This window comes from Carcharhinus amblyrhynchos, chromosome 2 (genome assembly GCF_965287045.1).
Source record: "Carcharhinus amblyrhynchos chromosome 2, sCarAmb.v2.hapA, whole genome shotgun sequence".
Classification (NCBI taxonomy): Eukaryota; Metazoa; Chordata; class Chondrichthyes; order Carcharhiniformes; family Carcharhinidae; genus Carcharhinus; species Carcharhinus amblyrhynchos.
The window spans coordinates 87,975,937-87,989,131 of NC_137325.1; the positions used below are offsets into that span (position 1 = coordinate 87,975,937).

General features: G+C 42.0%; 1 protein-coding gene across 2 annotated transcripts in view; it reads left to right on the top strand.

The window, feature by feature from the left end:
• The first annotated feature begins 1,122 nt into the window (after positions 1–1,122).
• Positions 1,123–13,195, top strand: part of vwc2 (von Willebrand factor C domain containing 2) — a 152,807-nt gene continuing 140,734 nt past the window's right edge. Inside the window, exons 1-2 of one of the 2 annotated variants that reach the window (XM_080216854.1) lie at positions 1,123–1,418; positions 3,492–3,954. In XM_080216854.1, coding sequence (XP_080072980.1) covers positions 3,538–3,954 — 417 coding nt within the window. In that variant the 5' untranslated portion in view covers positions 1,123–1,418; positions 3,492–3,537. Of the gene's footprint in view, positions 1,419–2,022; positions 2,125–3,491; positions 3,955–13,195 lie in introns of those variants that run through there. The other variant, XM_080216862.1, reaches the window with a different exon arrangement.

Here is a 13,195-nt window from a genome sequence, read left to right on the forward strand (position 1 = left end):
CCAATTTTGGCAAAAGCCCCAGATGTCAGTAAGGATGACCTAAAATATTATATTTAAAATATATATTGCACACATGTGTAGTTAAAACCAGATATGTAATACCTATTTTCATCACTGGATCCTGTTAGATGTGCAGGGTCAGGGTAACCCTACCTCTGCACAACTAACAGCAATAATTGTCATTTCTCCCCTAGCTTTTACCTCAGCGAGTGTTCCAGATATTAGAAAAAGGATTTGAAAATTACCTTTATTACTTGCTCAACAAGGGTTCAAAGAATCAGCTATTTCAAGAACATTGCATTACAATTAAGCTGGGACAAGGCACAAAAAAACCCTTTGGTCGACCCAAGCTGTCCAGTAAGGGGTTCTAAATAAGTTAATGCCAATGGGTACTTACAAATAGTAACATGTGGAATTTCCTGTGAGTTTGCTTTTGGATTGGGACACAAATCAAATACGCAGCCTAGAAGAAGAAGGCTTTTTTTTGGGTTTATGTAGAATAAGTCCCCTTGATCCTTAATGAATGCGCAGCGATCCTGCGGCCCAAACACAGCTCTGCTGTAATAATGTTCCCAGCCTCAAAGCCTTAGGCACTCGTCTCCTGCAATTGTACTTGCTCAGAGACTCTAAATTACAACCAGATTTTAGGCACAGCATGAAACTGCAATTGTATTGATTTTATTGCAATTAATTGAGCTTTCCTTAAAAAGGTGTCTGCTCACTGAGACCTATACTACCTTATCGGTTTCTTTTAATGCTTTTGCATGGCATAAGTCACCTTAAAAATTACATTTTTTCCAATTGCAGAAATGTGAAACATGCTGTGCCTAATGTGCATGAATGATGGTTAGACAAGTTAATTTTCGTACATAAGGAGAGTTTTCAGCGCTTTCCTTAGGATCCGATTATTTACAGCGCGCTGTGGAGATTTTTTTCCAGCCCATTTTAATAAGATTCGCAAGAAACTTTGCACTGGCAGAATGAACACTGTCTGGATCGTGTGATTTTCACACTAACTTGCAGATTGTGCCCACGGGGGAAAAGATCCAGACCCATTGTTGAAATATTACCATGGAGTTTGTTTTTTTGAATTGTTCTCTTTTGGTACCTTCTGATAATTAATGTAAAACCAGCTGCAAAGCAAAAACAAAGTGATTCGGTCGGATTCGGAAACATGCTTCAGTGAAGTACTTTGCACTCTTCCCGGTCACCTTTATCCAATCCTCAGGAGGAGCTGGGAGTGCACAGTCGAACCTTCTGTCTTCTCAATAATCAAAGTGCAGATTCCAACTGGACATCTCAAAATAACGGGAACGATCCTAGCCCGATCGAACTGGAGTGAAGAAACGTTTTGATCCCATCAATCCAGTGTCACAAACCTCTCCCTCTCTCTTCAACTTTTCCCTTCCGTTCACCAGGTTTGCATTTCGATTCAAATTCTTTGCATTTCGGTGACTTTTAACTTCTTTCCTTTTAAATGTAGCACGTTCTATTTAAGCAGCTGTTCCTGGGAAGGAGCCAAAAGTGCACACCTTTACAACATTTTGATAACTTGGCATTATTAGTGACTGAGCCGGGGACATTCCTTGCCTAAAAAACTCATTTGTTTGGGAAGCGGGCAGAATCTGGGTAAACAAAGCCTGGTATATATATTTTTTTCTCTCTGAGTTTGCTCGTGGTTGTGGGTCCATTCAGAGCGTGAGGTGTTTTCAGGTCGCGGCAGTGATGGGGTAGACGGAGAAGCGTGCACACACACACACACACACCACACATTTCCCCGTGGACCATCTCTCTTTGCCGCAGCTGCTTGTTGCTGTGGCTCGGAATTCATTTCGGAGTTACATTAATTCGGGTCAGCGGTGTTCATCCTCTTTAATGTGAGGCTCCAGCGGCCACATCCTGAGCGGGTTCGGCCAGGCTAACACGTTCCCCGCGTCGGCAGCTGTCAGTTTGTGCCCCCCCCCGCCCCCGTCCTTCTCCCTCGCTCAACCAAAGCCCCTTCAAATAGCGGCGACTCTTCAGGTACCGAAAACACTCGGGGTTTTTTTTCCCCCTCAATTATAGTGACCCGTCTGTCACCATTGTCTCTTTTTCTTAAAACGAAATGACTTAAGAATATAACAGGTAACTAATTCTGACTTTTATTACTTGTTGTCAGAGACTTTTAAAAAAAAGGTGTGAGAAGCATTGCTAAATATTATTGGGTTGGGGGGGGGGGGGAACGGGACTGTATTGTTGATTTGATGTGAAGTTTGTGGTGCCTGCCTGTTTTGACTGTGTCCTGTCTGGATTGTGTTTGTAACAACAACAGCAGCAACAGCTGCAATACGTGCGATCGCCGTTTCGCAGCAGCGATCTTATCCTTTGCAAGCAGGGCACGTCAAACAATAAGAATATTAATAAGAAGATTGCAATACCAGGATCTGGCCGGTGTGGGGGATTTTTGTTCCTCCCCCCCCCCCCCCACCAGGGCCCGGGAACTTGCTGGGTTCCCCCGGTGTGTGTGGTGTTTGCCCGCTGGGCTGCAGCTGGCTGGAGTCAGCCGCGCGCCTGGCGATCCGGGTGCAATCAGTGGCACCAGTCGCTGCATTTTCCGACTGGATCCACTCCCCCTCCTCCCGCCCCATCCTTTCTTTAAATCCTGCCTATTCAGACCTTCAGTAAAATCGACCACCCCGTTGCGTGGATGCTGCAACAATTGGGGCATGACATATTTGTCTTCTGTTCTGCTTCACCTGATGCTAAAAAGTGCGTGTCAAATGTGACCGACGTCCTGCCATCGGTGCAGCTTTTAAAAGGCATTAAGCAGGGCGGGTGGACAGCTTTCCTTCCACTGTGCTTCCCTTGTGTGGCCTCGACTTCCCTCTGCTCTCCTTGCGAAGTTTAAAGCGCAGTGCCTAGTTGCCGAAGTTGACAGAAAGTAACTGACTGAGGGATTTTGTCGTTTGTTTTTCTTTTTTTAAATTCAGCTTTTAAACTCAGTTAAGTCTAATTTCAAGACTTCGCGCCTGGCTTGAACCGAAAAAAAATAATTCGAGTGAGTTTGACGCGCGACTCTGACTTGTCAGACACCCGTGTTCAAACACATGTCGCCATCAAATCATCAACCCCCGCGCACGTTAAGCTGATTTCAAATTATTTGTAAGTGTTATTGAAAAGAAAGATCGCAACACGTCTAATTGTCAAAGGAGCATTGCTACATCATTTTCCTGGAACCAGCGAAAAAAGCTTGTTCCACATTCAGAGGAAATTCTTCCATTTCAGTTCATTTTAATTCAGAGACAAGTTTAAATCTGTTATACTATGAACAGTGATCTGTCTAATTTACTATTTTTAATTATGCATCTTAAAACTTTGGAAACAAATAGGGAGTGTGACACTCATGAAGCCATTGTGGACATAAATGTGTTTCCAGGTGCTTTATCAGATGACAATGCTCCTTTAAGACATACATGCTGGGACTGTAAGTGACTCTATTTTTTTTGTCCTAGTTGGAGAAGCTGTGGCGGTGAGGAATGCTCTTAACAAATCCCTGTCATGGCCCCTGGGATTGTCTACTCACCTCTCTTCACCTGGTGCCTACTTTTTGCCATCCTCTCCTTTCCCAATTCTGTTTCCCAGTCCCAGAAAGACACCACCAATGGGCCTGAGTTACTGCCCACGGTCACTGGTGCTGCCTCCACCTCTGAATATTCATACCCAGATTACAGGGGCAAAGGTTGTGTGGACGAGAATGGTTTTGTGTATGAAATTGGAGAGGAATTCACACCAGGTCCAGCTGCCTGCCCATGTGTCTGTACTGAAGATGGTCCACTTTGTGTCAAACCTGAGTGTCCTAGTCTGCATCCTCGCTGTATTCGAGTGGATACCAGCCGGTGCTGCCCCGAGTGCAAGGAAATGAAGAATTACTGTGAATTTCGGGAAAAGAAATATAAACAATTGGAGGAATTTGTGGTAAGAAAAATGCTGTTGGCTTGATCTTCTGTTTTGCCTTTTATCCTTTCAATCATAACTCTTTTTTCATCCTGTAATATGTCACTTTTGTTCTTCTTTACTTCTTCACTTCTTTCATTTAAAATCTTTATTAATGTTTTATTTCTTCTTCATTTTCCCGAAGTGTTGCCTGTCAGGGCTGTCTCAAACTGTGGTATTGGTGTTGCCTTTAGCGTGTAGCCACTGCTGATATGTGAACTTTGACCACAACTGCTAGGAGGTGAATCAATTATGGGGCACATTATAGCTACTACAATCTATTTCCAGTCAGCATCCCAACATGTGCTTTCCAGGGGAAGTCATCTGATCATGATGAATCTTGGATGATGACTCTGTTTGCTTCATGTGGAACAAAAAATGTCATGTGCCTATCATTGCCCTATTTTAGCACATTAATGTGCAGCAATAAACATAAAGAAATGCCATAGAATCAAATGAACAAACAACGATTGTCAATTTACCTCCTGAAACTAAGAATAAATAAAACATGCTTAATGAAAACAGAAACCTTTTGGTCAGTAAAAATTGTTTAGTTTTCATGCTTTGTAAATTACATATGATTAAATGTTTTAATATAACACCACCTTTGCTACAATCGTTACTTGTATTTCAATAGTTGTTAGTTTATTGTGTGTTATTGTACACATTATCAAAAAGAATTGGATTGTGCCTCATTTGATTATGTTAATCCTCCTGTTACAGCAAAGTGATTTTTTTTTCTGGCTTAAGACTGAAGCAGTTAACAAATGCATACCCGGATATGATTCCAATTTACAGCACAACCAGGATTTGAATGAGGGGACAAAATTGAATTTGCAGGTGTTGGTTGCACAGTATCACTTAACCTATCAGTTGTTAAGCATCATAGTTGAGAGGGATATGATACTTATGGTTAAGCTTTGTATCTTTTATTGCCCCCTCTAGGATCTTCTCTGAATACTTAGGGTAGGAACTATCAAGTATAACTGCCTCTTGCATTAGTATTGGGTTCAGAGCTACACAGTAATTGATGTACAATTATGTAGAAATAGTGCATAATTTTCTTCCCTGTTGCATTATCTGCCATTACTGGCAAGCTTCATATGAATGGCCATTTACTTCCTTCATCACAAAAGTAGATTTAATTGTCTTGGATGAGATTCTGGTCAAATGTGGCATGAGTATCAAATTGGAATGGTTGATGGCCTCTGCTTTATGCGTAATCATCCCAACGAGCATAGTCACAAGAAGCATATCTCTGGCAAGGAAGTCTGGACTGTATCAGTGCTAGTCAAATAGAATTAACTATGAATGATTTGGTCAATGATATTCTTATTGCTGTGACCAAAGCTGGAAACAAGTTGAAGCTGAAGTTGATAGATATCCATCTGTCAAGTCAGGCCCAAGCAAGACATTTGCTTGAGCCCACTTAAGAGAATCTTTAAAACATATCTCTTCTATGTTGCTTTCAGCCATCATACCTCACTACCTACTCAACTTCTTGTTCCTGGTTATGATTTCAGTATAACCTATTATTGATCTGTTAAAATGTGGGCCATTGGTAAACCTGTGAAGAAATCTATGAGATATGGAGAGAGCAATATATTGACCAAATAAGGTGCTGCTGTAACAGGGATCTATCTGTGCTCATTTTGAAAGATAAAGCAGTGTATGTGATACATATACTAATGAACCACTTTATGTTGTTCATTCATCGGATGTGCACATCATTGATTAGGCCAGCATTTACTGCTCATTTCTAATTGCTTTTGAGAGGTTGGTGGTGTGCTGTTTTCTTGAACTACTGCAGACCATCTGTTGTAGGAATGCCCACAGTGTTGTTAAATTTTGAGCAAACGACAATGAAGGAACAGCAGTGTAGTTCCAAGTCAGGATGATGTGTGACTTGGGCGGGAACTTCCAGGTGGTGGTGTTCCCATGTATCTGCTGCTCTGGTCTTCTAGGTGATAGGGGTCATGGGTTTGGAAAGTGGTGTTGAAGAAGCCTTGGAGAGTTGCTGCAGTGCATCTTATGGATACACACTACTGCCATGGAGTATCGGTGTTGGAGGGAGTGGCTCTTTGTAGTAGTGGATGGGGTATCAATCCGGCAGGCTGCTTTGTCTTGGATGGTGTTGAGCTTCTTAAGTATTTCTGGAGCTGCACTCATACAGGCAAGTGGAGAGCATTCCATCATATTCCTGATTTGTGCCTGTAAATAGCATACAAAATGTGGGGAGTCAGGAGCAGAGTTATTCACCGCAGAGTCCCCAACCTCTAACCTTCTCTTACAGATATTGTTTTTATATGTCTGATCTAGTTCAATATCTGGTCAGTGTTAACCCTAAGATGTTGATAATGGGAGATTCAGCAAAGGTAATGCTTTTGAATGTCAAGTTGAGATAATTAGGTTCCATCTTTTTGAAAATTATCTTTGGCACCAATTTTATTAGCTACTTGTCATCTCAAGCCTTAATATTATCCAGGTTTTGCTGCATATGGACACAAACTGAATGGAACTGAACATTGTGTAATCATCCATGAACATCCCCACTTCTAACTTCTAAGGTAAAGTCAAAGAAACAGATGAAGATGATTGGGTTTACAATATTACCCTGAAGAACTCCTGCAATAATGTCCTCATACTGAGATGGTTGACCTTTAACAACCACAACTATCTTCCTTTGTAGAAGATATAACTCCAACAAGTGGAGAGTTTTGCTCCTGATTCCCATTGACTCCAGACTTGCAAAGATTCTGTGATGCCACATTCAGTCAAATGTGGCCTTGATATCAAGGGCAGTCATTCTCACTTCATCTCTGGATTTTAGTTACTTTGTCTATATCTGAACCAAGGCTGTAATAAGGTCAGGAGCTGAGTTGTCCTGATGGAACCCAAACTAAGTGTCCATAAGCAAGTTATTGCTAAGCCAGTGCTTCTTTATAGCACTGTTGATGACCCTTTCCATCATTTTACTGTTGATTGAGAGTAGTCTGATGAGACAGTAATTGCAGGATTGGATTTGTCCTGCTTTCTTTGTACAGCACATACCTGAGCAATTTTCCTCATTGCCAGTTACATGTTAATGATTTAGCTGTACTTAAACAGCCTGCCTTGGGCCAGATCAGGTTCTGGAGCACATGTCTTCAGTGCTATTGCTGGAATGTTGTCAGGGCTTACAGTCTTTGCAATATTTAGTGTCTTCAGCTGTTTCTTGATATCAAATGGAGTGAATCAAATTGGTTGAAGGCTGGCATTTGGGAAGCTGGGGACCTCTGGGGAAGGCTGAGGTTTGTTCTTGGCATTTGCGTGGTGCCAATTTTACTTGCCATTTATGTCACCAAGCTAGTATACTGCCCAGGTCTTGCTGCATATGAACACGGACTGCTTCAGTATCTGAGGAACCATGATTGGTGCTGAGCATTATGAAATCATCCATGAACATCCCCACTTCTAAAATATGATGGTCAGAAAGATCATTTTTGAAACAGTTGACAATGATGTCCAGGTACTGAGATAATTGATATCCAACAACCACAACCACCTTCCATTGTGCAAGATATGACTCCAACCAGTGCACAGTGTTGCCCCTGATTCCCAATGACTTTAGTTTTGCTAGAGCTCCTTGACGCCACTCAGCCAAATACTGCCTCGATATCAAGGGCAATCTCTCTCACCTCATCTCTTGAGTTCATGTTTGGACCAAGGCTGTATTGAGGTCAGGAGCTGAGTGGCCCTAGTAGAATCCAATCTGGGCATCAGTAAGCAGGTTATTGATGAGTAACTGCCAGTTGGTAGCATTGTTGACAACACTTTCCATCACTTTGATAATGATTGAGTGTAGACTGATGTGGCAGTAATTAGCTGAATTAGATTTATCCTGTTTTTTGTGGACAGGACATACCTGGGCAATTTTCCACTGCTGGCTAGATGCAATTATTGTAGTTGTACTGGACCATTTAGCTATGGGTGTAGCAAGTTCTGGAGCACAAGTCTTCAGTATTATTGCAGAATTTGTTTGGGTTCATAACCTTTGCAATATCTAACGCCTTCAGCCAATCTTGATATCATATGGACTGAATCGAATTAGCAGAAGACTAGTATCTGTGGTGCTGAAACCTCAGACGAAGGCTGAGATGGATCATCCATATGGCACTTCTAGCTGAAGACTGCAAATGCTTCAACCTTATTTTTTGCACTGATGTGTGGGACTCTGTAAACATTGAAAATGGGATATTTCTGTAGTCTGCTCCCCCGGCAGTTGTTTAATTGTCCACCACCATTCATGTTGTCTGTATATGGCAGGATTGCAGAGCTGAGGTCTGATTTGTCGGTTGTGGAATCACTTAGCTCTGCCTATTATTTGCTGTTTATGCTGTTTGGCATACAAGAAGTCCTGTGTTGTAATTTCATTAGGCTGACACCTCATTTTTAGGTATGGCTGGTGTTGCTCTTGGAGTTCCCTCTTTCATTCTTCATTTAACCAGGGTTAAATCCTTGGCTTGATGATAATGGTAGATTGGGGGATATGTAGGGCCATGAAGTTACAGATTGTGGTTATACAATTTTGATGTCTCACAGCACCTCATGGATATCCAGTTCTAAGGTGCAGAGGGACCGCGGGGTCCTTGTGCATGAGTCGCAAAAACCCAGCTTGCAGGTGCAGCAGGTGGTCAGGAAGACAAATGGGATGCTGGCCTTCATAGCGAAGGGGATTGAATATAAAAGTAGGGAGGTCTTGCTGCAGCTGTATAGGGCATTGGTGAGGCCGCAGCTGGAGTACTGTGTGCAGTTTTGGGCGCCGTACTTACGCAAGGATATTTTGGCCTTGGAGGGAGTGCAGAGGAGGTTTACTAGGATGATGCCGGAGTTGAGGGGGTTGAGCTATGAGGAGAGGCTGAATAAATTAGGCTTGTACTCGTTAGAGTTTAGAAGAATGAGGGGAGATCTCATTGAGACATATAAGATGATGAATGGGATGGATAGGATAGAGATGGAAAGACTCTTCCCGCTCAGAAAGGATAGTAGGACTAGGGGGCACAGCCTCAAGATAAAGGGGGGGCGGTTTAGAACGGAGTTGAGGAGGAACTTCTTCACGCAAAGAGTGGTGAATCTCTGGAATTCTCTGCCCGTTGAAGTGGTGGAGGCTACCTCGCTAAATATTTTTAAGACGCGGGTTGATGGGTTTTTGATAAGAGAGGGGATTAAGGGTTATGGGGAGAGGGCGGGAATGTGGAACTGAGCCACGACAGATCAGCCATGATCTTATTGAATGGCAGGGCAGGCTCGAAGGGCTAGTTGGCCTACTCCTGCTCCTATTTCTTATGTTCTTATGTTCTTATGTTGTCTTGTCCATGAAAGCCACCTTCGGTCCCACAATCCTATTCCCACTAAACCAAATGCTATATAAGTACAAGAGGTACAAAATGGGTACATTTGCATTGTCCCTGATTAAAATATATGACATTGTGTGGAACTTAAAGCACATGAATACCACATACTTCAAGCATTGATTTGTCAAGATTTCTGCACTTTTTTTGTGTACTACTACTTCCTTAACAATATTTCCCTTAAATATGCAGTGTGCCTTTACTAAATCCTTCTTGATAAGTTTGAAATGATCTCATGGTAAGTTTTCAATTCTTTCAACTTCTGTTTATCATTTTCTTTCGATAATTTCTTCTGCAGTTCAATCACTTAAATTTTATTTTACACAAACCACCTTTTATGGGTTTGTTACTTCTGCACCTTTTATGTGTTGCTTTAAGGATGGAAAGAAAGTATTAACTTATGTGACATACTAAAGAATCACTCAAAGTTTATCACATATCACAAAGTGCTTTCAAGAGCAGTGACTTTTATCTTGTTAATAACTTTCTGAACAGAGAAGAAATCAGCCCCACCAATAAATAGATTGGTTAATGTGCTGCCCAGTGTGCAATAGAGACTTGAAAATCCTAAATACAATTTCCAGTCTCTATTGTAATAACAATGCAATCTCCATCCAGCATTGGTTGGTGGTCCAACAAAAAACACGTTGAATGATTTTTGTGGGGGCCAAGAGGAGGTAGAGGATTCTTTTGGGCTGTGCAAAAATATGCTACCAAATAAACCTACTGGATTTTAACCTGGTGTTGTGAGACTTCTTACTGCACAAAAATAGTCTGGGTCACTGCTGCACAAGGTCCCTCTCCACAAGAGCATCCCCTCCCTCGACCCACACACCTGCCCCTCTAACACCAAATACCTGCCACAACAGATCAGCCATGATCTTATTGAATGGCAGGGCAGGCTCGAAGGGCTAGATGGCCTACTCCTGCTCCTATTTCTTATGTTCTTATGTTCTTAGATCAGTTTGAAATCACCATGTAGCATGGTGGTAGTGCCAGAGAAGATGACGTGAAGATGGGATTTTGAATCCACAAAGACTAAGCGGTGGTCACTCTGACTAATAGTGTTATGGACAGATGCATCTGCAACAGATGGATTTGTGAGGATAATGTTCAGTAGGTTTTTTTCCTCACCAGCTGCTGCAGATTCAGTCTAGTAATGACATCCTTTAGGACCCAACCAGCTCAGTCAGCAGTGTTGCTTCTGAGCCAACCTTTGTGATGGACATTTAGGCCCCCACTTCGAGTAAATTCTATGCTTTTGCTATCTTCACTGCTTCCCCCAAGTGGTGTGCAACATGGAGGAGTACTGATTCATCAGCTTAGGGAGGATGGTAGGTGGTAACTAGCAGAAGGTTTTCTTGACCATTTTCGATCTGATGCCATGAAAATCTTTGGGATCCATTGTTGGCACTAAGGATTCCAAGGGCAATTCCCTCCTGACTGCATACCACTGTGCCATAGTCACCTCACAGCTGGCGATGGGGGTGCCTGAAACATTTTCTGTAGGTTTTGATTTCATGAGTATGACTGTGTCAGGTTGTTGCTTGACTAATCTGTAAGATAGCTCTCCTTGTTTTGGTTTATGCCGCCAGATGTTAGTAAGGAGGATTTTGCAAGGTCACTAGGGGTGGGTGTGCCGTTGTCATTTCCAGTGCTTAGGCCTGATGCTTTGTGGTTTGTCTGGTTTCATTTCTTAGACTTCATAATGGTTTGATCACCTTGCTGTGGGTCTGGACTTGCATGTAGGCCAGACCAGGCAATGATGGCAAATTTCCTTCTCTAAAGGACACTGAGGAACCAGATGGATTTTTAATGACAAGAAACAAAGGTTTTCTGGTCACCATTAGACTGGCTGTTAATTCCAGATTTATTAATTGAATTTATATTTCACTTGCTGCCATGATGGGATTTAAAGCTATGTCCCTCGAGCTTTAGCCTGATCCTCTGGATTACAAGTTGATTACCACTATGCCACTGCATTATTTTTGCTGAGAGAAAGCAGATTGCAAAATAGATTGCTTAGCTAATGGTATGGTGGCAGATGTAAATGATATTTATCCCAAAAAACATTGTTATGCACAAGGCTCCCAATAGTTCTTTATCATGATTTGTAGCTCTTTGCCAGGGGTTAAGCCTATGATTGTTTCAAAAATGAAAAACAGTCATTAAAGTGAAGATTCTTGCCTGTATAAACATTTTGCTCAGGACATTGTAAGAGAAGTGAGTTTTATGTACGGTCTGTCTGTTTACTAAAACCTCTTACATGAGGATCTGGATTAAGTATTGATAATGAATAATATTGATAGTGACGCATCAAATACACCAAGGTCGCTGACCTTCCACAATGCCCAAAAGTCTTTGCCATCAAGTTGGTTGATGAAAAAATTTTGAACCATACTGCTGGACGGTCTTTCCTGCTGATGTAAACATGTACTTATTCAGGGTTCAGAGCCTTACTTTATTGGATTGCCCAGAGTCAGGAGGTTGCTGTTGAAGCTCCAAAACATCAACTGGTGGATCCAGTGTTCAGAGGTATCTGGTGATTGTCCATTCTGTGGTCAATGGCTGATGAAATTAATTATCCAATGTGCTGCTTACCACAGAGCTCATGAGGTGGTCTTGGAATCTACAGTTTAACTCAGCGAGATTTTGGATCTATTTAATGACTAGTTCTTGACTTATCAGAGCTTCTGTTTTGTTTAAATTGGCTGCAAGTTGGCAAGCCTGCTGATGAGAGGCAATTTGGTGAACTATGGCAGATTCAGTAATTTGATAGCTGAGATATTTCTTTAATCCATTGCATGGACAGGCAAGATGGTCCTGACAGTGCAAACAGGGGGAAATGTACAAGTATCACAAATTGATCAATTATGCAGCCTTGGCAACTAAACTTCACTGCATACATTCTGGTACCCAAAGGCTTAACCTTTGAAATTTTGCACTTTCATTCTCTGCCTTTACGTAAATAGGGCATATTTCCTTGGGGAAGTATAACCTACATTGAAAAAAACAGAACCTCCACTTATGTATGACCTTTTCTGCAGTTTGATTTGGAGGTTCTTGTGTGCAATCCTTAAACACAGAGGGACTCAAGAGTATTACATTTTAATTATTATGAGCGTTTGTAATTGTTTGAAGTCTTAAGAAAATTATGTCCATAAAACCTTCATCTTATTTGCTGCGGATTGAGTAAGAATTTCACAATTGCTGCACGATTAGCTTTATTGCTTCTCTTTCAGACATAGGTTTACATTTTGTGAACAGTAATAGTCTGGGAATAACCAACCAGAAAATGGAGTGGAGATCTGACATATTGGTTCACCACTCATTCAACACCACATCCAGTGTGACATTTGGCTTTCATGCTGAAGTTGCAAGTGCCTGCCAGTTTGCTGCTTATATTAAAACAGAGCCATATTGAGAGTAAAATATCTTGCATGCAATTTTCTTGTGTATTTTGTCCAAAGTCAACACTAATAGGATGGAATTTTATGAGATTTTTTCTAAGTGTCCAGCTAGTCTAAAAATGGGGAGAGTTCCAGATCTGTTTTTTGGGCGAGTTTTCACACCCAATCTTATGCACTCTGTCTCTGTAATTTGGACTAGTCTGTTTCTGGACAGAGCGGCTGTGGGCAGGGCATAACTCACCAGACAGCCTGTAGAGGGAGGGACGTATTGCGTATGTGCAGACTGATACTGCACATGTGCACTGCCCAGGTGCCAGACTGGCATTGTCCAGGTGCCAAGGGGCTCCCCTGCCTTGCACTTGGCATCCCTGGAGGGTTTCAGTGGCCTCTGGTTCCACTGGCGAGACCAACACGACTGTTCCC